The sequence below is a fragment of the Caloenas nicobarica genome, chromosome 2 (assembly GCF_036013445.1).
Source record: "Caloenas nicobarica isolate bCalNic1 chromosome 2, bCalNic1.hap1, whole genome shotgun sequence".
NCBI lineage: Eukaryota > Metazoa > Chordata > Aves > Columbiformes > Columbidae > Caloenas > Caloenas nicobarica.
This window is the reverse complement of record NC_088246.1, coordinates 47,229,890-47,255,622: the sequence shown is the minus strand read 5'-3', so window position 1 is coordinate 47,255,622 and position 25,733 is coordinate 47,229,890. Positions and strand designations below refer to the sequence as shown.

Genomic DNA, 25,733 nt, shown 5'->3' with positions numbered 1-25,733 from the left:
TTGTGTGTTGATCCTTTCTCCCTCTACCCACTTTTTTTTTTTTTTTTTTTTTTTTTTAAGAATACCCAGAAGAATCAAAAAGGAAGAGAAATTCCTCTTCATAACAGGTTGCTATAATGCTGAAAGAGCAAGCAGGACAAATTCAGGGTTTTACAAGTGCACTTAGAACCAGCATCACCAAATCTCACAGGATCATCAGGATAACTCCAGTGTTCTTAAGTGCTTGCCACTATAATCTAATAATAGATATGCTATTTTGGTTGTCATTACATTTGTTTTCATTTATTTTTACAGGTGGGAAAAACGCTATCTCACACAAATCACTTTGATCCTTGATTAATATCGTGTTTGTAAAATAAAAGAGCATCCAGAGGAGTTGTTAGTATATTAGGACCTGTCCTAGTGACCGAAGAGCTGATCTCTGATAATTACAGTAGACTTGTGAATACACTTAAATTCTTAAGATTATGGTGCCATCATGTGGCCACACTGTAAGGTGTCACGCTACCAAATGTTGACTACCCCGGCACTGCTTTTGGTGCTTTCTTCTTTCCAAACTTTTCCTAAAAGGATCTTCTATCAAAATGAACCCCGCTACGGGCAGCATCAATATTATGCAAACAGCAGCAAGCTTTAGAAAACACTCAGGCTACTAAGAAGGGAAGTCCACTGGGGGCACGGTCACCTCTTCATGATTCAGGCAGATGAAACGGTGTGATATGGGAGAAGCGAAGCTTATTCGAGCTCCTGCACAAGGTTTGCATGTACTCACGTCGTCCGGATTCCAACCACCTCCTCTGGAAGGAGAGCATGTGGCACTCCTGTGCATAGCCTGAAAGTTACAAGAATAAAAACATATTCCCTACAGTATTTGCTTTGGGAAGACAATATGGATTAAAATTTGGATGGAGATGAAGACACTCACGCTCCAAACCTCTTACAGGCCTTGCAAACTGTGATACTCCCTTTATTATCCCCCAGCAGAAGCTGGCAGCACCAACACCACAAGCGTATTCCAGGTGAGGCTGCTTCATGGATTTGGAGGGCTTTCGGAGAGCAGGTGCCGGGGTGGTGGACGCCGGGGCTAGCGAAGCAGGCTTTTCTTCACCTCCGGTAACAGCAACATCTGCGCAACGTGGAGCCGCGACCCCGCCCACGACCCCGCCCACGACCCCGCCCACGACCCCGCCCACGACCCCGCCCACGACCCCGCCCACACCTCCGGCCGCGCGTGCGCCTTACTCGCTCTCCCACGCCCCGCCCCGCCCACTGCAGACCCCACCCACCGCAGACCCCGCCCCCTCCCTTCTGCCCCCTCCTCCCTGCGCCTGCGCAGAGCGGGGGTCGCCGCTTTCCCGCCTTCCGTGGAGGCGGCCGGCAGTGGGTGAGGGGTTGCGGTTGGGGGTCGCGGTGGCGGTGGCGGGGCGGGGTGGGGTTAAACCGGCAGCGCCGAGCACCCGCTGCGGAGCGGGGGTTGGTGGGTGAGCGGGAGCCCTGAGGTGGGCGCGTCGGGCGGCAGCAGGGCCTCGGCGTGAGGAGAGGGCGCTGCGGGGAAGGGGCCTCCCGATGGGCCCGGCCTCCCCCGCCTTCTCCCGCCCCTCCCCGGCAGAGGTCGGCGCCGAGGCCTGGCGGCGTGGGGCCGGCCCGTGGGCCACTGGGGACAGGGACAGGGACGAGAGGGGGTTCCGCGGCTCCTGGAGGTGGGCGGTGCGCCCCGTCACTGCGAGGTTCCGGGCTGCGCCGAAAATGTCAGGACGCTTAACTGGGTTTTGTTTCTCAGTTAAAGGATGAAAGGTAGTAAGGAGCCATTTTTTGTGAAATTCATAACGTCTTCTGGGAACTCGGAGTATTTTTTCAAAGCGCTTGAGGTAAGTAGGTTTGATCACCTTTCTCAGTGAGTTTGGTGGATTATTTAAATTGAATGATTTCTATGGTTGACTTAGATGTAGCTTGTATATACACATCTGGAAATAAAGCTATTTCTGCAATAGAGATGTTTAATGTTTAAGAAAGTTTGTTGAACAAGAACGATTTCATTGAAGAAATTACTTCTGGAACAAGGTATAATTTCAAAATCTATTGACATTTAGCGAAGTGATGTGTAGCTTGGAAGGTCTGGATGGTGGTCACTCATCTAAGCACTAAGCAACCTTAGGAGAGACACTGTGGATTGTTTTTCACCCTGAGGGGTTAGTGGGAGCTAAAGGCACTGTGTGGCAGCATCAGGTCCTGAAAGTTTGTAGGATGAATGTTTGAGTATTTTGGAGACTTGGAGGAATGAGAGAGACACCCATGAGGTATTTTAGCCCTTCTGCCACTATACTCTTGCATGGTAGCTTTGTTATGAGCTGTTTCAAGTCAATCTATTATGTATAATACATGTGTAGTTTACAGATGATTGGCTAACTGTCATTTGATAATTAATGTTGTTATATGCATATATATGTTTCCCTGCAGTCTATAAAAGAATTTCAGTCAGAAGAGCATCTTCAGATCCTTGAAGAAGAAACAGCACTCAATATAAAAGAAAATGATAAATCGCTTTACATTTGTGATCCTTTTAGAGGTGTTGTTTTTGAACATCTCAAAAAGGTATGCTACTCATCAGCTTAGTTCTAGCTATGTTCTTTCTTTTCTAAAAGCATTCATGTCCATACTCACTGTCTGTATGTTCTCTCTTTTTGCACTGAATGTACTAGTTGAAAGTATTCATGGTAAAATCTTTAAAACTTCACTGAATCCTGTGTTTAGGGAAGAAGATGACTAACAAAGCATAAGTACATGGAAAAATAAATAGTATGATCAGTTCCAATTCTGCTGGAGTTGCCAAGCCAGCTCTCACACTTATTCACCTCCCAAGTAACATGATTTTGTTTGACCTGCAAGGAATTGTCCAGCAGACAAAGACAGGCTAGCTGGAATTCTCTGTCATGTTAGCTATAGCAGCTGCTGCTTTTACAGAGGCCAGAAAACCTACAAGGATTGTACTGAAAATCCGCAGCCAAAAGTAAAAACAAAACTGTCAAATACCTGGGAAATACTAGAGGAGGAGCAGGAGGACAGACCAAGGGCCCTGCCTTCCTTAGGATTTGAGGACAAGGAAAGCCTGCCTTATACTAGTGTACCTTCTGCTAATTGTATTCTTTTTTTTCCTGTCATTTTATTGCAGCTTGGTTGTAGAATTGTTGGACCACAGGTAGTCCTGTACTGCATGCAGTCCCAGAGGTGTGTCCCAAGAGCTGAGCATCCTGTATACAATATGACCATGGCCGATGTAACGGTGTCCTGTACCAGCCTTGAAAAAGATGTTAGGGTAATACATTGTACATAATGAATTGTTTAGTTGATTATTGTTGACATTTGTGTTAGATGGCTCATTACAAAGGCAACAGTCATACTAAATACAAGTCTGACTGTGCCTGTGACTAGATATTTCTAGTCTTTCTGTAGTTTGTAGACTTATAGTTTATGTAGAGAGTTGTGTGGAAAAAGAGGGAGTCTGACAAGTGTACGAGTATATAAACCTGTATGTAGGGGCGTATCTATGCATGCACATATATATATTGCATAAGCATATACATATATAATAATAAAATATTTCAGTTGTGTTAATATGGGAGTAAATGTATGGTTTAGGGATTTTTATTAATTTATTAGATGGATCGCTTAGCTTGCTAGTTTGTTTGCAGCTGTAGTGCTACAGACAATGTGCTCTGTTTCTGGTTACTCAGAACTACATGGTCAAGATTTAATATCCAGTCAGCTATGCTTTAAGTAGTTTATCTGAGAAGTTTACTTTTTATTTATTCTGATATCCCTTTGTAATTTATACTACCTAAAATGTCAACCATCCATAAAATTTTACTCATACAGTATGATTGTACTTTTTTATTAAGGGTACATACTATGTTCGGCTTATCATAAAGGCAAATAAAATTGAAGTTATATTTGACTCTTTTTTTATATCCATTTTGTATTGTGGAACAGTTTTTAGGAGAAACCACGGACAATTGAAATATATTGTTTTGGTTTTTTTAAGGTGAACATGAGTGTAATGTAGATTCTTTCATTTTCTTGATAGTTTTCTATAATTCTTTTTTCCCACCCAGGAAGAAGTTCATAAATATGTGCAGATGATGGGTGGACGTGTGTACAGAGACCTCAATGTGTCCGTAACTCATCTTATAGCTGGAGAAGTTGGTAGCAAGAAATACTTAGTAGCTGCTTCTCTGAAAAAACCTATTTTGCTTCCCTCTTGGGTTAAGACACTGTGGGATAAGTCTCAGCAAAGGTATAAAACACCAAAACAAAATGGTTTTGTTGAGGGGGGCTGGTAATCTTACAGTGATAGCGACTGCTTTTTCTGATTGATTTTACTTGGAAGAAAATAAATGCTGTATTTCTTTTTTCTCTCTTTCATTCCTTTAGCATAATGAGATACACCGATGTTAACATGGAAGATTACGCTTGTCCTGTGTTCCTCGGCTGTACAATTTGCGTAACTGGCTTAAGTAGTTCAGACAGGAAGGAAGTCCAGCGCCTCACTGCTGAACACGGTGGGCAATATACAGGCCAGCTCAAGATGAATGAATGTACTCACCTCATAGTCCAGGAGCCAAAAGGTAGAACTTATAGAGTAAAAATTTCACTTCTTGAGTTGAAGTAGTGTAAATATACATAAGAGTTCCAAGTGCCTCTGTGTGTGTTTCAGTGTTGCTCTTACTACTCCTGTTTAGGGCATCACTGTTGACAGGACGAGTAACATAGGGCACCCTTATTTTGCTCTAAAGAGAATGAAAGAGGCAAAAAAAACGGAGACCCACATGCCATCTAAGGGAAGGAAAAGGGAGGAACCTAAAGGGGGTGGAAGAGAAAGTTTTTTGGGAGAGCTGGATAGGACTTAATTTATATGCTGATTGAAATAGGATTGTGGACTAATAGTTTTTAACTGATCTGTTCTTCGTGCCTTCTGAACTCCCCACTAAGATAAAATGAAAGCTCCCTTCCTTTCTTCTTGGGAAGATGAAAGAATTGTAGTTTTATGGTGAGAAGAATGGGAAGGGTTTCCTTTTTTTCCCCAATTTCCCTCCCTTTTCTTATGGGGAAATATTCTGGGACTTTTTTAACTCCCCCACCCCGTGCTTGAAAGTTCTAAAGGCGCTTTTTTTTTTTTCTTTAGTGCCCTGTCATACCATACCAATGAGATTTTTTTGTTCTAATTTTATTTAGAGAATAAATCAGCAGCTTATCAGAAGAGTCCAGGATAGCACAATTTGCACATTGAAATTGGTTATTTAAATTTTAAAATTTTGTTACTGTCCAGCCCTCCTTCAGTGATCACTGTTTGAAGCATTAACCGTTGAGTGACCTGTGATTTTTATTTTGTTTACATTTGAAAGGTCAGAAGTATGTATGTGCCAAAAAATGGAACGTGCACTGTGTGACTGTGCAGTGGTTTTCTGACAGCATTGAGAAAGGCTTCTGTCAGGATGAGACAATGTATAAAGTAGAGGCTGGATCAAAACCGAGTAATACGCCCAGTACATCAACACCTACGAATCATGCCAGCAAGCCCGATAGTAAGTAAGACCTTTCAAAATATGTTAAAGTAGAATAGGAAATATTCGTAGTAAGGAGAAAAAACTGTTTCAAATTAGTAGGGTGCTGCTTGCTTTCACAATGCTTGTTTGACAGTTTAGGTTCTGATTCTGCTTATGCTTAAAACACAACAGATGACTTTTATGCACATTGAATATTCCAATGTGTAGACTTAAAATATGTGAATAATTATTTTAAAAGTAAGCTTGAATTAGGTGTATGACTATGTTTAAGAATCAGTGATATATGACTCCAAGACCTAAAAAAGCATGACTATTCATACATTTGTGTTTTAAAACAAGTGTCTGTTATGAGTTTAAACTTACAGCAGTTTTAAGGAGAGAAGAAATGAAGATTTTTTTTTCTATTTTTTTCTTCATATATTTGTTTTTACTTATTCCATGTTATTAATAGAAGGAAAGTTAAAAGTGTTTTGTAAACAAACATGGTAGTGTGAAAGACACAGCCAGCTTTAAATGTGTCTTTCCAAACAATTGTTGCTGGCTACTACTCAGGAAATGACTGAACAGGAGCACTGGGTTAGCACTACCAACAGAGCACTGGGAATCCAAGTTCGGTATTTAATCAAGACTATTGGCTAGTATTTTTATTCTTCAGACTTTATGTTTCCTTCTAGCACAAAAAAAAGTAATATATGGCAGTTTTTTGTTTAGCAAAGTAGTAGAGAGAGATGAGCCAAAACTAATGCATCTTTTTAAATTTTAATTTAAAGATCATACTCTTTCGGACGTCAGCCACATTTCCAATATCAACTTGAGTGGTGTTAGTGAAACCATGTGTTGTTCTGCTATGAGCAGCAGACTGGATCCTCCTCCTGATGAGCTGGAAAACTTGGATTTAAGTTCTTTTCAAGCCCCTGAAGATTTGTTAGATGGGTGTCGGGTATGTATAACAACATATACTTTGAAATGTTCAGTCTTAACCCCGTAGAAGCAACTGGGTTGAAGCACTGGCTAAATTGTTGCTTCTGTGGTCAGTAGGAAATGCCACCTTTATTTTGTGTCCACATGCTGTAGCTTGCATATGTGTCTACATGGGTATGTGTATAATTGTATTAAATATGTGGTATGAATATAAAATAATATTTTTATAGACAAATATACTTAAACATTATAGTGAATGGGTTCTAGAATTGGTGTGTGGTTTGGAGTGGGTTGGTTTGGTTTTTTTGGTTGTACAACTTTGGCTGGGTCTTCATTCCAACAGTAAATATGCAAGTTCTACTAGATTAATTTGCAGAGATAAGCATCCAGTGTTGGATTAATTTAACTTTTTTGCTGCTTCTCAGAAGTTGCAACACTAGTTTCTGTGTTCTACAGCAGTCAAAACAAATTATACCCAAATATCCTACTTTATTTTTTCTTCTTTTTTTTTGTTTTTTCTTTAAAGCCTTTTTTTGTTGCTCTGTTCTCTTTGCAGATCTATCTGTGTGGATTCAGTGGCAGGAAGTTGGACAAGATGAGAAGGCTTATTAATTGTGGTGGTGGTGTTCGATTTAATCAACTTAATGAAGATGTTACCCATGTCATTTTAGGGGAAAATAACGATGAGCTGAAACACTTTTTGGACAAGACAGCTCACAGGTTATGATAACTATATTGCTTGAGGTCTCCTTCCGCCTTGTTTTCTTTCTCCCACCAGCTTGTAAAAGGGAAAACATGTATAGATTTGAAAATCCTAAATAGTTCCTGACTTAAATGAGAAGACTTGCAGTTAATATTCATAAGTACATCCTCGTGTGCTCCTGAATACTGTAGTTCTTTGGGTAGCCATGAGTCACCTCAGTGAACAGAAAAACAAGTATTCTTATTGGTGAAAAGAGGTGTTAATAAGTATTTGTTCATATATTGAGGGGGAACGACTTGGCAACCCAGTAGTGGCAGATATAATTTACATTATAGAAAATAAGTGTGAAATCCTCTGTTCTCAGACTGGAAGAATTAAAAAAAAATCTTGAGTTTGTAAAGTGCCTAAAGCTTGCTTAGTATTGGAGTTAAAAACTTCAGGTGTGTGTGTGTGTATTATTATTTGCAGAGCAGGAAAGAAGAATCACGGTTCTGAAACCTGCTGTAACTTGTTTGTATAACACTTTATTTTATAGGCCTCATGTAGTGACAGCAAAATGGTTGCTGGAGTCATTTCGTAAAGGTTATCTACATCCAGTGGAGCAATATATCCCTCTAAGCTACCAGCCATTAGAGAACCCAATTTTTGAGCAACCTGGAATGAAGTCAATTCTTCCCAAAAATAACAGTCTCTTGAAGAAAGAAGCTGTGAATGTTATAAAGCACCAGAAAGCCGCTGAAGATGACTTCCTCTCTCAGTATGTAAATAATGATTCTACATTAGGTACGTTCTGGGTTCAGCATATCATAGAAGGTTTAACTGCTCATGATTAGTGTTTGAGTTTTGCAGCATTTGCTTATTAAAAAGCTAGCCACGTCTAGTATGTTAACTTCTGTATTGTGTTTGGAAATTAAATTTAAACAGGCCTATATAGAGCAGTTTTTATCTAAAACCTGTCTGAAAACAGCAGAATACTGTCATTTCTTCATGCAACTATTTTGAGTTGTCTTTGATGTTCTTATCAAGCAATTACTATGGTTGGTCATGGGTTTCTTTTTTTCCTTTCAGGTGAAGTTGAAAAACTAACATCCAGAACCTTCAGTGATGTTACTCAGTTGACTGATCAAGGAGAGAATCAATCTTCTGGTTGTAATGGTTCTTTGGGAGAGTCTTCTGACCTGGCTGAAGGAGGCTTGTTTGTCAGAAAGAGATTTATCCTTGTGGGTTTTGGTGAAGAGGACGAGTCCTGCATTGCAGACATTGTAAAGGAGAATGCTGGGAAAATTCTGCCACCGCAAAGCAGAACGATTGCAGACTATGCCGTGGTACCTCTTTTGGGGTGCACGGTGAAGCCGACTGTTGGTGATGTTGTCACAAATACGTGGCTGGTAAGGGAGTTACAATTTCAGTTCCGCAAGTAAACAAGTACCTGTATTAGAAGTATGTCTTGTCAGAACGCAGAGTTAAAAAAAAAAGGGGGGGCTTAAATATAGGTAAAATACTGAGAGATCAGCCTCGTTTCATTTGAAATGTGCTAAATGAAAGCATGCTTTAAAGCCTCTGCATCTGTAAGGTATCTTTTATCTATTTCACTTCGTTTTCTACAGGCTTGCTAAACAGGGCTTCGTTGTCATGTCTCAAAGGCTTCTTATGAGAGAATCTGACAGCATTCTCTCTAAATAATGAATTGTAGAAGGAGCTATTTGACTAATAATGATTTTATTTGATATCTTTGGGCTTACTCCTTCTTGCTTCCTGCTTTTTAACTTTTGACAGAAGAGCAAGTCAGCTTTATAGCTCAAAGTAAAAAAAAATATTAACCATATTTGCCGAGAGTAGGCACAAGACTAACTGCTGTTAGTATTTTTTGTGACTAGGAAGTAAATCTATACAGACCTTCAGATCATGCCTTGAACTACTTTGGAAGGAAGCTCCAGGGTTGTAAGAGTAGTAACTGAAAAGTTCTGAATAATGCCTCACTGTGTCAAACCTGAGAAAATTAAAATTATCTAGAAAATAATTTATCTGATTCAATGGGAAATAATTTGTCTCAGATGTAATGATGGAAGCTAGACTCCTTGTTGTTGAATCCATAAATGCTATTGTACAATTGCTGAAATATTGTCAGCTTTGTTGCTATTTGACTTGATTTGCATTTTTCTCTCTTTTACCTTCTTCAAGATAACATGTGTGGAACAGCAGCTCCTTTTAGATCCCCAGTCCAATCCACTTTTCACACCAGTCCCAGTAATGGAAGGAGTTACTCCTCTGGAAGATTGTGTTCTTTCTTTTAGCCAGTTCATTGGTGCAGAGAGAGACTCCCTGGTTTATCTGGCAGAACTTCTAGGAGCCAGGTATGTCTCCTGTCACCATTTCTTGTTTTTAGCCAGTGTGATGAAATCCATTATGTATTTCATTTCTTGTTTTACAGGAGTAACAATTATTAGAATTAAGTCTCTTTTGGATTCTATTCATTTACAAAACCTAGTGCTGAAGCAATGAGAAGTTATTATATAGTTCTTTTTTAATTTCTTCTACTTTAGAGAAATTTAGTCAGTATTCACACAGCCTAATTTCTACCAGAATGCCCTCAGTCTCATACTTGCCAGTGACTGAGTCTCAGTAACTTTTTGCTCTGCTCTAGAGCAGAGCAAAACAGGTCAGTTTTTCAAGTGTCAAACCCTCTGAGTTGGTCTTCAGTTGTCCTGCACCAGACCATTGTTCCTTTTCTTCAGTACTGTCTGGTTCAACGTCATAAGCAGTGATAGTCCACCATTTCTTAGGAGCTAACATGGTGAATTACTTGCTCCTAATTCATCAGGATCCTTGAAAAACGTTAAGAAAAACATGTTTAGTCATGAAGTAGCAAAATTGTATAGCTTACAGTATCATTTGATCTGATTTGTAGTCTGTTTGTACTAAATTCTTTTCCAGTAAGTTCTCAGTCCTGCTGTCTTCTTGGGAGATTGGGTCTTTGATGATAAGAGAAAAACTGTAATATAAAAAACCAAAGATTGTTCATTTGGAAATGATGCTTGTTGGCTTCAGAAAGGAATCCAGTCTGTCCCATTAATCTTGCAGAAGAATGTTAGGCCCAGTGTATGGTTTGTAAAGGGCATATGTGAGGACTTCTGGTGTATGAGAAATGTTATGGTTTCAATACTGATAGAGGCAAAACATTCGTGTTTAAATTTTTTTTGTAGATGTAGCTTAGGCTGTAAAGTGCAAAGTGGATGGCCTTAGATAATTTTACTGTTTCTTCTTCTGTCGCTTGAACGCATTTTGTAATAGTATAAATGTGCCCTGATTTTGTTTATGACTAAATGAATGTTTTATTAATGTAACTTTAGAGTCCAAGAATTCTTTGTACGGAAAGCCAATGCAAAAAAGGGAATGTTTGCCAGTACCCATCTTGTGGTGAGAGAACCAGACGGTTCAAAGTATGAAGCTGCGAAGAAGTGGAATTTGCCAGCAGTCACTGTAGCTTGGCTTTTGCAGTCTGCAAGGACAGGAAAGAAGGCGGATGAAAGCAAATTCTTCGTTGAAAATGCAGGGGCTGAAGGTTGGTTATTAGCAACTCAGGGAATACGATTCTGTCATTATACTGTTTGTTCATGATAAAGAAGGCAGGTATGAAAAAGTTTTTTTTCCTAACACCTTCGAAGTATTAGAGCTAAAGGATGTTTTTCCAAGTATTTTTCCCATATTTTTTTTTCCTGCTGTTGAGTTGCGATTATAGAAGTGATACAGTGTGTTTGCTGCAATTTGTTGTGTATTGCATCTTTTTCTTGGATTTGTATTTTGATAGTTTTTGTATGACATGAGCTATACAGGTATGTGTGGAACAGCAAATAGTGTGAGCGGACCAGGAGTTACTTGCTCTTTTTTGGACACTTAGGGTCAAGTTCAGTACCAATGTAATTCAAACTAAGTACTTAACTGGGAGAGACACTTAAGATGCTGGCTTTTAAAATATAATTGTCAGTTCAGAGCATTTATTAGGGGGGGAATGATTTTTTTAAATTTTTTTTATTTTTTTTTTTTTTTTTAGGGAAAGAAAGGTCAGATACATGAACCTTCAGTTGTTTAAATAAAATTGTGAGAACCGTGTTCAAAAGAAAAATCAGATAGCTTGCTTATGTTTTCTTTGTTTCTTTTAAAGAGAAGGAGAGTTCCATTACTCAGCTTAGCAAGACACCAGCAGCTGTTAAATCTCCTGATTCAGACCAACCTACTTATCTCCTTGAAGCTGGGAAGAAAACAGCTGTGACCCCTCTTGATATCAACAGGTTCCAGAGTAAAGCTTTCCAAGCTGTAATCTCTCACCATATTGGGAAGACAACCCCTGTTGCACAACGGGGACTGCCACAGAAAGAACCGTCTTTACATCTTGATACACCATCAAAATTTCTTTCCAAAGACAAGTTATTCAAGCCTTCTTTTGATGTAAAGGTAATCATCTTTGCAATTTTTTTAGTCTGTAGAGCCAGTAGAGTTAAAGCTGTGAATAAACTTAGAAACAGCACAGAAACCTGTGCTTACCCATTTTTATGCTGTTAACATACAGACTTTCCGTTTTGAATAAAACCAGCAAAACTGGCTCCATTTATTTATATATATTTCTAGTCGATGACCTGTGGACTTAAATTTGTTGACTAGTAGATGCTATAATGTCCCTAAAAAAGCTCCTTTGCGCTTATTGCATTATGTGCTCATGTGTCCTACATCTCACGCAGTATACAATCTCTGTTCTTTACATCTAAAGACTGAGAAATGTAACAAGAAAGCTTATAGTTACTCTGGATATTTGGAAACAAGCATTTGCTTGCTTTATGGTGAAACACTACTTTAATAACATGTTTTAATATAATAGCTTTATAGCAATTACAAAACCATTATTGCAAATTGAAAAATGCATCGAGGTTTTGAGTTCATGGTCTCATTCTGAAGGCCACCAAAGGCTAGAAAAACTACTAGTCTTAAAACAGAATGAAGAAACTCCTGAAACTCAGGGAGTATCTGTGCTGGAATAGCTCTCGAATGACTTAAGTGTGCTTTGGAAATCTTCAGGTTTGTTTTTCATTTTTGAGGCCTTAACTGAAGGATGAATGCATTGAATTCCTGCAAAGTTGTTAGGTGTTTTGGGGGGGTTGTTTGTGGGTTGGCTGGGGTTTTTTTTGTTCAGTTGATTGCTGGTTGTTGTGGGTTGGTTGGTTGGTTTTTTAAACCCCTCTGCCCACAATAAAACAAAACATATATTACAAACCCAGAAAAATCCAGCATTCTCTTTAGTTAGTTCTGCTTCATGAAGAGGAGGTTCCAGGGTGACTTTATACTAGCTGTCCAGTACCTAAAAGGGGCCTACAGGAAAGATGGGGAGGAACTCCGTGTCAGGGAGTGTAATGATAGGACAAGGGGTAGTGGTTTTAAACTGAAAGAAGGTAGATATAGATTAGATATAAGGAAGAAATTCTTCACCATGTGGGTAATGAGGCACTGGAACAGGTTGCCCAGAGAAGCTGTGGGTGCCCCATCCCTGGAAGTGTTCAAGGCCAGGCTGGATGGGGCTTTGAGCAACCTGGTCTAGTGGAAGGTGTCCCGGTCCATGGCAGGGAGGCTGGAATTAGATGGTCTTTAAGGTCCCATCCAACCAAAACCATTTGTGAGTGAGTGAACCCGTGATTCAGTTGGTACTCTACTTGAAATCCAGTAGTTCACCACTCTGATAAGTTTCAAAAGCAACATATTCTAGACCAAAATTTATCTTTTTATAAAAAAGCACAGTAGGAAACATGGTATTTTAAAGGTGCAGATAGAATCCCATACTCATATGTCTGGGAGGGGAGATATTAGTAAATTAAGGTAGTCAGTTGGGGTTAGGAATATGTGAGTTTGGCCACTGGCTTTTCCATTGAGGGCAGTTTTCATTGACGGCAGTGAAAAGAGAGATTGATAATCCGTCTTCCTCTTGTTTTGCTTGTGCAGACTTAATAAGATTGGGATTGTCTTGTACTGCATTTGTGCAATGGTACTACAGTTGCTAGCTGCTACTGTAGTAAACCATCCTGGTTTAGGAGTATGGAATCTTACTACAGACTATATTTGTAAAACTTCCACTTGAGTATGAATTTCATAATGCATTTATGAAAGTCAGTCATTTGATTCTTTTTTATTTTTTGGTAGGACGCTCTGGCAGCTTTGGAAACTCCAAGAGGTGCTGATCAAAGAACCAGGAAACTGAGCACGCCTCTCTCTGAAGTCATCGGCAGAAACTTGAAACTGGCGCTGGCAAACAGCACAAGGCACGCAGTAGCTCTTACTGCCAGCCCTCAGTTGGCCACTGCACAGCCAGAAGCGGTAGGATATCCTAATTTTGAGTTTCTGGAGTTTAGGCTTAATTAAGAAAACACTGTATCTTGTGTGATTTAAGTCACAAAGGAGTTTGTGAATTGTGCTTTGTGATCTATTTGACTAGAAATCTTTGTGATTATGCATTCTTCGTGACAGTTAGAGGAAGGTAAGATAAGAGTTTCCTTCTGGAAGGCAAAGAATTTTAAAACCTTTCTCTACTGTCTGTACTGCTATTTTGGATATTAAGCAGTTGCTAAGTGACTTTATAGAACTGGGATGAGAGGATTTCATCATACTGAAGAAATTCCCAGGCTCCAGATAAGCAGGATTAAATATTTTGTCATGGTCTAAAGTTAGGAGTTCTGTTTTAATGCACGTTTCTTCTTTTCCTGTCTTTCTCTGTAGCGTGCTGCTCTTCTGCTTACTAGGAGGCACAAGATGTGACCAGTTGCTTACCCCTTATAAAGATGCATTACATTATCCTTTCTTGTAGTCATCTTGCCTCTTCAGTCTAACCTACCCTAGTGAGAGAAAACAGAAAAAGATCTAGGAGGAAAGGGAGCATTTATGTGTTGCTTGCCGCGTTAGTCACTATTTACTCTAGAGGACGGGCAAGGAAGCTAATGGCCTTCAGCAAAGGAAGGCTTTCACTTCTTATTTCGTAGCTCCTTATTCTTACTTTTTTCACTCCACTATGGTGAAATACTTCTGTGGCATCAGGTTTTATAATTCCCTAATTTCAGTGTTCAGGAAGTGCTTGGTCTGCGATGGAAGGAACAGAATACGTTCCAGGGAGACTGGCTAAGACTGAATCTTTTCTCTTTGAATTCCTAGTGCATGGAATGATGATAGTGCTGGGTTTTGAACACGGAGTTTGGGAGTAGCAAAAGTAGAGAAAATGTATTTATCTTAGTTTTGTTGTTATTGCGTATTTTATTACATGCTACATTGAATATTGAAGTATTTTTGTTATTGATACAGAAACCTTCCAAACATGACTGTCCTGTTTTTATCCTGGCTGTTTGAACAGGAAGAAGAGCCCAAGCCTCTGGCTGATGTTGTTATATACGTTAGCAAAAAACTTAGTAAGAAGCAAAGTGAACTGAATGCAGTAGCAGCTTCTCTTGGGGCAGACTACAGGTATCGACTGATACAAACAGCTTCTAAGCTTCTGCTCTAATGTGACTTCTAAAAATATGATGCTTTGCATTCTAATGCTTTTGCTTTAGCTGAACATTAGGTTTCACCATCTTAAACAATTTATATTGCAAAATAAGGCCACTCATTTCTAAGGCAAAATAAGGCCATCTTTCCTCACCGCAGCTCCAATCTCTGTGTTCTTGATAAGTCTGTCTTGGAAAGACTCTTTATCTTGAAGTCTTCCTGGATTGCAGAATTTTTTTTTTTCCCCTCTTTTGAAGAAAACTATGAAACATGTCTAACTTTGGGGTAGTTTAAAATTTGCTGTGTATTTTAGATTTTTGAATCCGATCTAAATTTGCGTGTGTTTCTCCCTGGCTGAAAACTAATTACTTTACTGATTGCAAGCGTGGCTAAGTTAGTGTACTTAGAAAAGCTTAGGAAAAATAGGTTTTCACAAAGAGAAACTACAAACTAATGTCTGTGATTTAAGACAGAATTGCGCTCCCACTAAATCTGATTTATATGTTTAGTTACGGACTTCTATAAAATAGGTGTTACTATTCACAGTGTGGATGAGGAAGTTGCCCTTATGTTTAGTAGTAGCTTAAAAATGCTGAAGATACTCACATTAGATAGCAAATACTAGTTTTTATTGGTTTAAATGTTAGGATCAGCATTTTGTTTATTGTGAGCTTCCAGGATCAGTATTTCACTTGCAGCTCAGTATGTCAACAAAAGAAAAAGCTCTCCCATCCTGGGTCACAGGTTCTTTTCAGAAACTGATTTGAAACTCCACTTAAATAAAAACAAAACTAAAAAACTAAAGCAAAACCCCTTCTCTTCCATATTTTATCAGATTTAGTTTTGTTTACTTCAGGAATGCTTTCAGAAGACGTTGAAGTTGTTCTATCCTGAAAGGGAATGCTGTCTTTTTTTGATGAAGAAAGCAGGCTCATTGCTTATTTAGGCAAATAGGCAAAACAGTATTTTAACATGAACAAGGTATAGGATGATTTCTGAAATTATATCTTCAAGTTGTATTTCATTTTCTTTTCTAGATGGTGCTTCGATGAGACAGTAACACACTTCATCTACAAGGGAGGACAAAATGACAACAATAAGGAGTATAAATCTGTTAAAGAACGGGGTATACATATTGTTTCAGAATACTGGCTTTTAGAGGTATGGAGCTTGCTTTGTTCAGTTATTAGAAGTGTGAAGGGAAGTGGAGGCTTAAAACCAGTTGTGTGGCAGTGCTTTTTCTGTTTGTGTTTGTGCTGAACGTGTACAGGAACTGATGTTTTTTATCCTGCTTGGAATTTATAAACTGAGTGATCAGTTTTCCCTGACATACTTGTACCTTGTTCTCTGTGAGGAAAAAATAAATTCTATTCCATTGAACATTTCTGCTCCGTGTTTCTCAGAATGAGAGCCACATTTTTCTCTTGTGTAAAGTACTTATTTCCATGGTGTTTTTATTGCACTTTTCCTGTATTTAGGTGTGATATTTCTTTTTTTTTAATCTAAATCAGTTTTTCATCTTTCTTTCTGCTAACTGATGCTATTACAGAGCGCCCAAGAATATAAACGACTTCCTGAATCTCTCTTTCCTCACACTTACAATCCCAAAATGAGCCTGGACATCAGTGCGGTGCAAGGTGTCAGACCTTCCTCCTCCAGTAAACTTCCATCAAGTGGAAAACCAGCAGAGGAAAATGAGGTATAATGTGTGATATGAATTCATGTTCTATGAAGTTATTTGGATTCAGTTAACTTAATTGTTACATTAACACATTAATAAAAAACATTGATGCTTATTCAGAGATGCCCTGGATCAGGTTTAGCTAGTAAGTGGTAGTAGCTAATACAGATCTTCCTTAAGGTTTTTCTGCATTTGTTATATTCCTCTTCTGGGGCAATGGAGGGAAACACAGGCATTTCAGGATTAGAAGTGCTTTCCAAATTTGAAATTATGTGGGTCCAGTTTTTGCCTTGTCTTGTAGGTAATGAGATCCAAAGTGTGAACTTGCCTTAGTAGACATTTAGACTGCGGAGTAGGTGTTGTCAGTGATGCTGCTGTTCACTTTTACTGTCATTGCAGTAGCAGAAAGGTTAAGTTTACTCTAAGGCAAGATTAGCAATCTCCAGAATTTATGCAAGTGTTGAACATGGGTAAAAACAAAAAAAAATTGGTGTTTGAGAATTCTACGTGTCTTCATTGTTTTTAGATTATTCCAGTGGACGAAGATGATGATGAAGATGATGTAACTACAGACCAAATAAAGGAAACAGTCACTACAGGGGATGAACAAATTGTAACCAGTGAATCCAAAGGAGGTAAATGTAAATGACTGTTTTCAAAATAGTTCTGGAACATCAAACTATCAATATAAGCCTTTTATGGTTTCAGGTGCTGAATGTTAACATCTGGAAGCTTTAAGTACCATATTTATATACTGGTCAGGTACAGCCAGCCTTTACTGTTGCTGGATGAGAGGAAAGGGATTTGCTCTCGATTTTAAAGACTTTGACAGCCCATAGGAAAATCATGATCATCCATTGCAAATGATTTAATTGCTGTTTCTTTGTTTTTAAAGCACTGAAGTTCATCTTTAAAACACTGACTCGTCACGTTAGAGTATACCATTTTTATTACGTAAATAAATGTATTATGGGAGAATTGTAGATATAAGTTAGATCATATCAGTAAATTCAGAAGTGAGTTAAATGGAGATTTTTCCTTGTGTCTAGGAATAGGTGGCTCAGGGCATACTTAGTTTTCCTAGTTATTTTTTCCCAGTTATCTTTTCCTTTCCTTAATGTATTGTCTTTGTCCCAATGCAGGGGTGGGGTGGGGACTACTGGAATTTCAGTTACTTTTCACTTGTTACAGTATAATGGTCTCGATCTTACAAGTGTTGTTCCTTCTCTGAAGTTTTAACCCAAGCACTAGAAATGAGGGAGAACTTCCAAAGGCAGCTGCAGGAGATCATGTCTGCCACATCACTAGTGAAACCACAAGGGCAAAGAGGATCCCTATCAAGGAACAGTTCTGATGGTTCTCCAGCCACTCCCGATAGCACGCGGTCTGTGCGAAATGGCCGCAGTAGGGCCTTGGAAGCTCTAAGGTATTGGTTTGTCTTTCAAAGTATCTTATTTTGTCCTCCCTGTGCATACTTAGACATTCATTGAAACATGAATAAGTGTCCAGGGTTTTCAGATGTATTGTCTTTCTCTATTGATGTACTTAAGCTGCTTCTCTTGCAATTCAGAATCTTTAACTGGACATGCTAGATAAACTCAGAATGTTATCTTAATCCACAATGGGTATCTTTTATTTTTCAAAAAATCACAGAATAGTATGATTGCTTTTTAGTTTTGAATTGAATTACGCCAACTGATTTCTTTCTCTTCAGATTAGTTACTGCTCTTACAGATTTTGAAAAAAGCAATGCTGCAGCATTTCAGTACATAGGTCATATACAAGTAGTAGGTATTCCTGCAAAGTGCCTCTGTGAATGTTTCTCCTCTTTTCTTTTTCTTAAAAAGAGAATAGGATTTGAACTCTAACAATACTGAGCTACAAAGTAATGGAAACATTGCAAAATCATTTCTTTAGCTTCATGTTTATTTGCAAACTGATTTTGGAATAATTTATCAATATGACACGTAATAAAAACGTCTCCTACTGATATTTTGGTTGCCTTTTTTCAGCCATGATGATGCTTAGGCTCACAAAGCCAGGCTGCTGGAGATGCTTTTATACTGCAATTCTCCCCTTTCCCAGCCATGCTTTCTAATAATGAGGTCAGTTGCACACTACAGTTGATGTAATCATAAACACATTGCCTTCTAGTATAGTAGTCTTCTGTAAAACAAATGAATATTTAAGGTATCTGTGTTTTTTTTCCTTAGGCAATCCCGTCAGGCACTTGCAGATATAAACACAGAGCCATCCCAGAGTGAGCAGATCATCTGGGACGATCCTACTGCAAGGGAGGAGCGAGCAAGACTTGTCAGCAACTTTCAGTGGCCTAATAGTCCTTCCCAGTACACTGAGCAAGGTCAGAGTAACGCCAATAAGAACATGGATGAGTCTGCCTTCAACGGATCTTTAGCTGATGCAGAGATTGCTGGTATAGGTAAAATCAGAAATACAATATCTTTGTTCTTTGCTACAGTATCCATTTGATCTTTGGGACTTTTAAAATACAGCAATGTTTAAATTCTACTTTTAAAAAAAAGAAGTTAGCGTTATTGGCATTTATTGAATGCCAAAATACTATTTTACATCTTTGAGCTCCATGATGTGTTGCTGTGTTTTAAAGAGCAGCTTTCCTATGCATTTGCCATTTGTGGTCAAACAGCAAGGCAGTGCTTGTCTAAAAATACTCCGGATCAACTTTAGGAAATATTCCAGAATTTTTTGGAACCACAGCTGGTTTCCAGGTAACAGTTCAGGTGGGTACGGTAGAATTCATATGGGAATACCAGTAGCAAAATCTTTTTAATTGTAGTGGAAATATTCATAGGTGGAGAATGGCAATATAGGAAGAAAACTCGTGAGCTCCAAAAATGTGTCAGAGCTGCCAATGGATGTGCTTAGATCAGGATTCAGTGAAAATCAGTATTTATCTTCCCTGGTTTTTTTGAAGTATTTCATTTACTGCTAGGACTAAGGAAGGAACATGTTTGTTTTTCATCTGTTTTTGCATTCTTCCCATTCCTGCATCCTGAGAGACAGCAGAAGCCTTAATTTCTCTCTCCCCACTGCCTACCGCTTGCCCTCAACTTCTTCCCTCAATCCACTTACAGAGTTTCTGCTTGCGGCAACAGTCTTCCTGAAAACCAACCCTGTCCTAGAGGAGGTTGAAGAAAATGAGCTAAATGCATCCAATTGTTTTTAGTTCAACCAAATCAGTGCGTTTTAGCCAAAGAAATGAAGCCTTTTGAGGTTTTGGGGTCTTTTTTCAAAGCAAGACATCCGGCAACCTGATTCTGCAATATTGTAATTGGTGGTTTGTGGTATAAGGAAATCATCTTTATGAAAGGCAATGGTGAAATGTAACTGTACAGGTTTCAGCAGCAGTTGTATTTTGTCCTTTTAGAATAGCTACTTTTATTTTATTTTTTACTTTATCCGTAATTAATTTCAGCCACAAAGAAGTAATGCAACAACACTTCACTTTCACAGCTGTTCCTGAGGCTAGGGATGAAGATGTGATTGAAGGTCTAAAGAATCCTGTATGTAGAGATCTTGAAACTCCGATTAAAGATCACTTGATCCCCACTCCACAGGCCCCTAGCATTGCTTTCCCACTGGCTAACCCTCCTGTGGCACCACAGCCCATAGAAAAGGTTTGTCACATTGAGAAATATTTTTATGATGATTTGTGTTCTGAGAGATGTAGTGACACTTCAAGAAGTTTTGAAATTGACGGTAAATATAAAATAGGTGACTATGTGCATTTAGAATAATGAGGTGCAGTTCTGTTTCTCTTTCCCCCTTTCTTTGAGATTTTGAACAAATAATCTTTGATCAAATAAATAAAGCTTGTTTGTTCAGAGAAAGCTTTTTGTACTGTTGGTTCCTGCTGGAACGTTGAGGTAGGCTGTGGAGTGGAGAGTTGCTATGTGTATTACTTGGGACTCCTCCGTCTATGTTAGGATGATGGAAAAAAGGTAAGGCCTTTGTTTCCTTGGTGGTATCTGGAATTTGTTTAGGTACAAATGGAAAATTATTTTTCTGCCAAAAATCTGGCTTACAATTCTACTATTTAATAATGAACATGGAAGGAGCTAGGAAAATGATCTTAGTCTTTTGCCCACAGTGTATCACTTGATGCTTAAACTTTCAGCAGCTGTGTGTCTTCAGAGGCTTAATGTGTCGTGTTAGTAAATAAGCTGTGGTGGAAATGCGTGACGTTATATGAAGTCTGAATGAATGAGGCAGTGTGATAGATGGATGATGATTTCTTCATGTGTTCAACTTGGCATTCAGTGGATATGAATGAAGGATTAGTTTTTATGACAGATTGGTTCAGTTGTGCCCTGAAGATAGGGGGAACCAAGAGGATGTTAAGTAGGAGCCTAATGTTGATTTGATAAGATCCAAGTTTTTTGTCAAGTGATTGACAGGTTTGGTTCTGCTTTCCCTGGCCAAATGAAAACTTAATATAAAAATAACCCAGAATGTTTGGCAGAGAAATAGCTGTCAACCTAATCTTTCTGTCTTATTTTCAAAATCTGTTACTGTATTTCCAGGCTGCTACAGAAGATGAGAAGGCAGATGAAGAACCAGAAAAACAACGTAAATTTCAGCTGTCTTCTCTTAATCCTCAAGAAAGATTTGATTACTGCCATCTGATTGAGGAATTAGGTAACAGATATTTGTGAAATGCAGAGAATAGTATGTGTCCGTATGTGTCTGGTCAGCTGTGGTTCATTGGGGAAAAGAAAGGGCTTCTGTTAATGACTCATCAGATTTGAGGTCTCAAATTTATGGCTTTCTGTGCTTGTGAGCATTTCTTTGAATATATTATTATTATGTGAGCGATCAGCTTTGCCATAAAACAGCAATGGCTTTGTCTTCTGGCAGTTTTCTTTCAGCTGTCTCCACAAGAGCTTCATTCTTTACTCTTGGGAGTGCCCAGGATCTGCTGTCCTCTGGTGTCTCTCTCATTCCCATCTGTGCTATAGTGGCACTTTATTTTTATCAGAGCCACTTTCCCTGGCTGCTTCTCCTTCCTTGCCAGCTTCTGCCCCTGCAACTTCAAAGATAATGCTTTCCATGTAAATTTGAGTTAATTATATTTTTATGTTAATTCAAATAATTCTCACTTCGAGTTGTTCCTTTCTGTGGTACAGCATGACCCTCAAATAATTTGAATCAAATTCATTCCTCAACTCAAGGTGGAATAGTACTTGAGAAACAGTGCTTTGATCCAAGTTGCACACACATTGTTGTGGGACATCCTCTCCGAAATGAAAAATTCTTGGCTTCGATGGCAGCTGGGAAGTGGGTGCTTCACCGTTCCTACCTGGAGGCGTGTAGAGGAGCTGGCTGCTTTGTTCAGGCACGTGACCTTATTATTGAAAAATATATATGTTGTACCTTTTCGCATTTCTTTTTATTTTGCATTACTAGGAAAGGACTTAACCTCTCAAAACCAATTAGCAGTTTAGGGAGCCTGAGCCTTGGGAGTCTCAGAGGATCCAAAGTCTCAGAAATTTTGTGTAAGCTTTTCTCTGAAAACTACTCCTGAACAAAAGTCCTGGTTTAGGATAAATGAAATACCTATGCTTTTTATAATTGCTTCTGAAAACTGAAGGTTGAATACCTTTTGGTCAATTCTGTCTGGTACCAACTCTATTTTTGTGGATCTTGTTACACCAGGTATTAAATCTTGATCCTTTCAATAAATGAACACATAATAGTTTTAAATAATTCAACTCTTTAACCATGTACATAAACATTTTTGGACACTGTCTTCTAACACCTCACCTCCCTAACTGTTATTCCACAGTTCTCCTGGGACTAGCAGTTCTTTGACCAGGCATTAAAATAATGCCTGTAGACTGGTTCATATTTTTATGTATGAAAACCAGCTTTCAGTGTTTTGGAAGACACTGCAGAGATGTACAGATGATGGTGTCCAGAATAGTGGGTTGCTTTCCCCTGCTGTTGAATTCCATTGTAGATAACAGTGAGAGGAATCTGGTTCTGTACATCACTTGATGTCACAGAAAAAATGAGTTGATTTAGATATATATGTGCAATTGAGAGCTGTATCTCTAATTTTGCCTTGAGCTGTCTTGGCCAGATGAAATCAATATATAAAGCTAGAATGAGTTGGGATTTGTGCTGGTTTGGGTTATTTTTGTTTGGGGTTTTTTTGGTGTGGTTCTTTTAAGTGTATTTTTCTGCTGGTAAAGTTGACAGGACTGCTTTGTAATTCAATTTTATGATTGTTCTAGGAAGAAGATTACGAGTGGGGAAGTAATTCGATACTTAATGTTTTGCCTGGAATCAATGTAAACCAGAAGAAACTAGCACTCGCAGCCATGAGGTGGAGGAAAAAAATACATAAAGGGAGGCAAGAAACTGGTATTGTTGAGGTATGGTATTGTTGAGGTATTTACTCATGCGCTGTAAGTTGTACAGTGTGGGTGGACAGGACGACAGGGATTGTCACCAAGAAATGCACAAACTTCAGTGGCAGGGAAAGTTAATCTGCCTTATTATGAACAAAATGGCTTGGCTGGATATATTCTAGTTCGGTAATTTTGTATTTAAAAAACTTTTAGTGCTGGTATATTAAAAGTCTTAATCTCATCCTGAACCCTTGTTCATGTTTTGCAAAGCTGGAATGTGGCTACTTATGTTTGTAAATGTCTCAGCCAGGAAGGTGGGAACTGACCTAACTCAGCTTTACCAGGAACCCACAAATGGTACGTGGAATAATAGGAATCCTGTGCTGTGCTGTGTAGGTGAATGCAGCTTTCTGGACAGCATTTTTATGGCTCTAGCAGCAAGCATACTGTTGTGCTTGACACAAGGCACAAGTTTTATACCTTTCCGAAAGCACCTCCTGTGATTTTTACAGTGCAAGTTCTATAGTCTTTCAGTGAGATTTTTGAAAGTGAGACTCGGGCTCCCCAAAGCCTTTTAACCCTTCTGTCAAATCAGGCATTGCAGTTGAGTATTCTTTGAAAGGCAGAAATGGTGCTGATGTTTTGGTCACATCAGGATAAATCTTGACTTGCGTGTATTTTACAATAACCTTTTTTAAATGACTGCTTGTAAGGAATCCTTTGTGCCCCCTGCCTGCTGGGAAACCAGAGTGAGTGTTTGTAGGAGGCAACACATTAGCCCTAGGTGCTGTTACTGTAACTGAGTAGATAACGTAGCATGGAGTGGCAGGGAAATGTTGTTTCCAAGTAACTCTTTTTCTTCAGATGTGTTTCTGTAAATGATTGTCTGGTGTTCTGGAAAGTATTGTCAATGAGTCTTTTCATAGATCCATTTGCCCATCTTGCAATGCAAGTGAAAGGGCTTGGTGGGAAGCTGCCTGACTGTCTGGTGTTGTCCCAATAGTTGCATGTTCTATGGGTTTTTTTCAGCTATTTATAGTTAAAACTAGGTGATAGCAAATCCTTATCTGATGGATGTTCCAAAAAGGGGTAAATCATACATCCGTTGAGTCTTTGTACTTTTTTAGTGCCAACATACTTTTGACTAAATTGAGGTTTTTATCTAGGGAGCTTTCAGTGGCTGGAAAGTGATCCTGAATGTTGACCAAACCAAGGAAGCAGGATTCAGACGCCTTCTTCAATCAGGAGGAGCAAAAGTATGTAGTTTTTTTGGAAAAAAAAAAAAAATATATATATATATATATACACACACACACACATATGTTTCTATTTATTTTTGTTCTTTCTGTTTAACTCTGTGCTGGGCATTTTCCATGTGAGCAAAGGGTCTTAACTAACAAAATTGCTTACACAGGATAGCTGAGACATAGTCTAATGGTGGGAGGAGGAGGCCGTATCATCTTCATTTCTTCATTTTGTATGTGGTCAAGCAGGGCAGTTTGTCTGAGGTCACACAAGTCAGTTAGGGCTGGTGGGAACTGAGGACAGAATTTCTGTGCCCTGCTCTGACAAGAAGGATCACTCTTGAAAGGTGTGTGATGGTACAGAAAATGCAGCTGTAAATGGTATTTTATTTCCCACTGGTTTGCTAGTTAATTTGATGGGTGAAAGTAGAGGTCGTGAACTGCATTCGTCTTGGGGAAGAAACACAAAAATAAACTCGTTTTTGTCTGTTGTTGTTTTAATCTGTAGGTGTTTTCTGGTCATTCCGTGTCTCTCTTCAAAGAAGCGACTCACCTCTTTGCTGACTTCAGTAAGCTGAAGCCGGACGACACCAGGGTTAACGTAGCAGAGGCGGCAGCCCAAGGAGTGAACTGCCTGAAACCAGAGTACATCGCTGACTACCTCATCCAGGTGAGGGTGCTTTCGGGGTGCTCCTCACCCACCCCACGGGGGGATGGGCAGGTCCATCACCTCCAGCAACCTCAGACACGTAAAGCCTCGAGAACAGCTGCTGCTCTACTGGTCGTGTGCCTCCTTTGCCAGGAATTGTGGCCACAGGAACCTATGTTGAGTATTTCTATCTGTCATCTCAAATTTTAACTGCTGTAACAGGACTTGTTCCAGTGCTGGCAGTGGGATCTGCTGCAGAGAAGGGCGCTTGCAAAATGTATTTATAATGTAGGCGTATGTTCATTTTCTTGTTTTAAATTTCAGAAAACTAATGAGCTGTTTGATTCTTCTTGGAAACTTCTTGAACCTAAACCACTTTTTTTTTTTTCTTCCTTGATTGAAGGATCCGCCTCCCCCAATGGAGTCTTACTGCCTGCCGGAAGCGGAACCTTACCTTCAGAATAACACAGAACTTGGAACTGGATTATCCCAGAAAAGAAAAGCACTGGGAGAAACGAGCAGAGTCAAGCGATCCAGAATACACTGACGAAATTCTGTGCTTTTAATTTGTACATTTTAAAATACATATTTATATTTTTTTCATTCTCGCCGCAAAAATTAAAAGCTTTGAGTTTCACTTCTAGTTTGTCCTGAGATTAAAATAACTTTACAGTAATACTCATAGGAAAGGTTGCTTTGGTTACCAGTAGCATCTAAAAATATGGTAAGAACTCATCCAAAAAATATTTGTCTCCAAAATGTCCTAACGATTCCACTGATTATTTTGTTTAGGGATACTACTGTATAATAAGAAATACTTTTGCGAGGTGCTTATCACATCTTCTATCTGTGTGTTGTGGGGAAGATACCAGTTGCTAAGAATTCTGTTGCATTTCCCACACAGTCATGGACTTTCATAATCTTAATGGTTTTACATGAATTTTTCCTCTTTTGATATTTTCTATTGGAGGGGAAAGAGGAAACTGCACAAAAATAACGGGCTTGTAAATTTTTTTTTAACTAGTAGAGGGCGTAATAAATTATTTCTATAAAACAGAGGTGCTGTT

General features: G+C 39.0%; 1 protein-coding gene across 2 annotated transcripts; it reads left to right on the top strand.

The window, feature by feature from the left end:
- The first annotated feature begins 1,355 nt into the window (after positions 1-1,355).
- On the top strand, positions 1,356-25,733 carry TOPBP1 (DNA topoisomerase II binding protein 1). 2 transcript variants are annotated; one of them, XM_065629599.1, is made up of 28 exons: positions 1,356-1,384; positions 1,781-1,868; positions 2,458-2,592; positions 3,170-3,307; positions 4,110-4,291; positions 4,429-4,622; positions 5,400-5,579; positions 6,332-6,501; positions 7,039-7,202; positions 7,721-7,968; positions 8,254-8,573; positions 9,367-9,539; positions 10,536-10,747; positions 11,348-11,637; positions 13,369-13,542; positions 14,567-14,676; positions 15,738-15,861; positions 16,250-16,399; positions 16,908-17,016; positions 17,615-17,807; positions 18,595-18,821; positions 19,874-20,037; positions 20,944-21,058; positions 21,592-21,755; positions 22,657-22,797; positions 23,940-24,029; positions 24,526-24,687; positions 25,070-25,733. In XM_065629599.1, exons 2-28 carry the CDS (start codon positions 1,788-1,790, stop codon positions 25,211-25,213), a joined length of 4,554 nt encoding a protein of 1,517 aa, XP_065485671.1. In that variant the 5' UTR covers positions 1,356-1,384; positions 1,781-1,787; the 3' UTR covers positions 25,214-25,733. The 2 variants fall into 2 exon arrangements, with proteins under 2 accessions (XP_065485671.1, XP_065485670.1); XM_065629598.1 differs by having other exon boundaries at positions 3,170-3,313.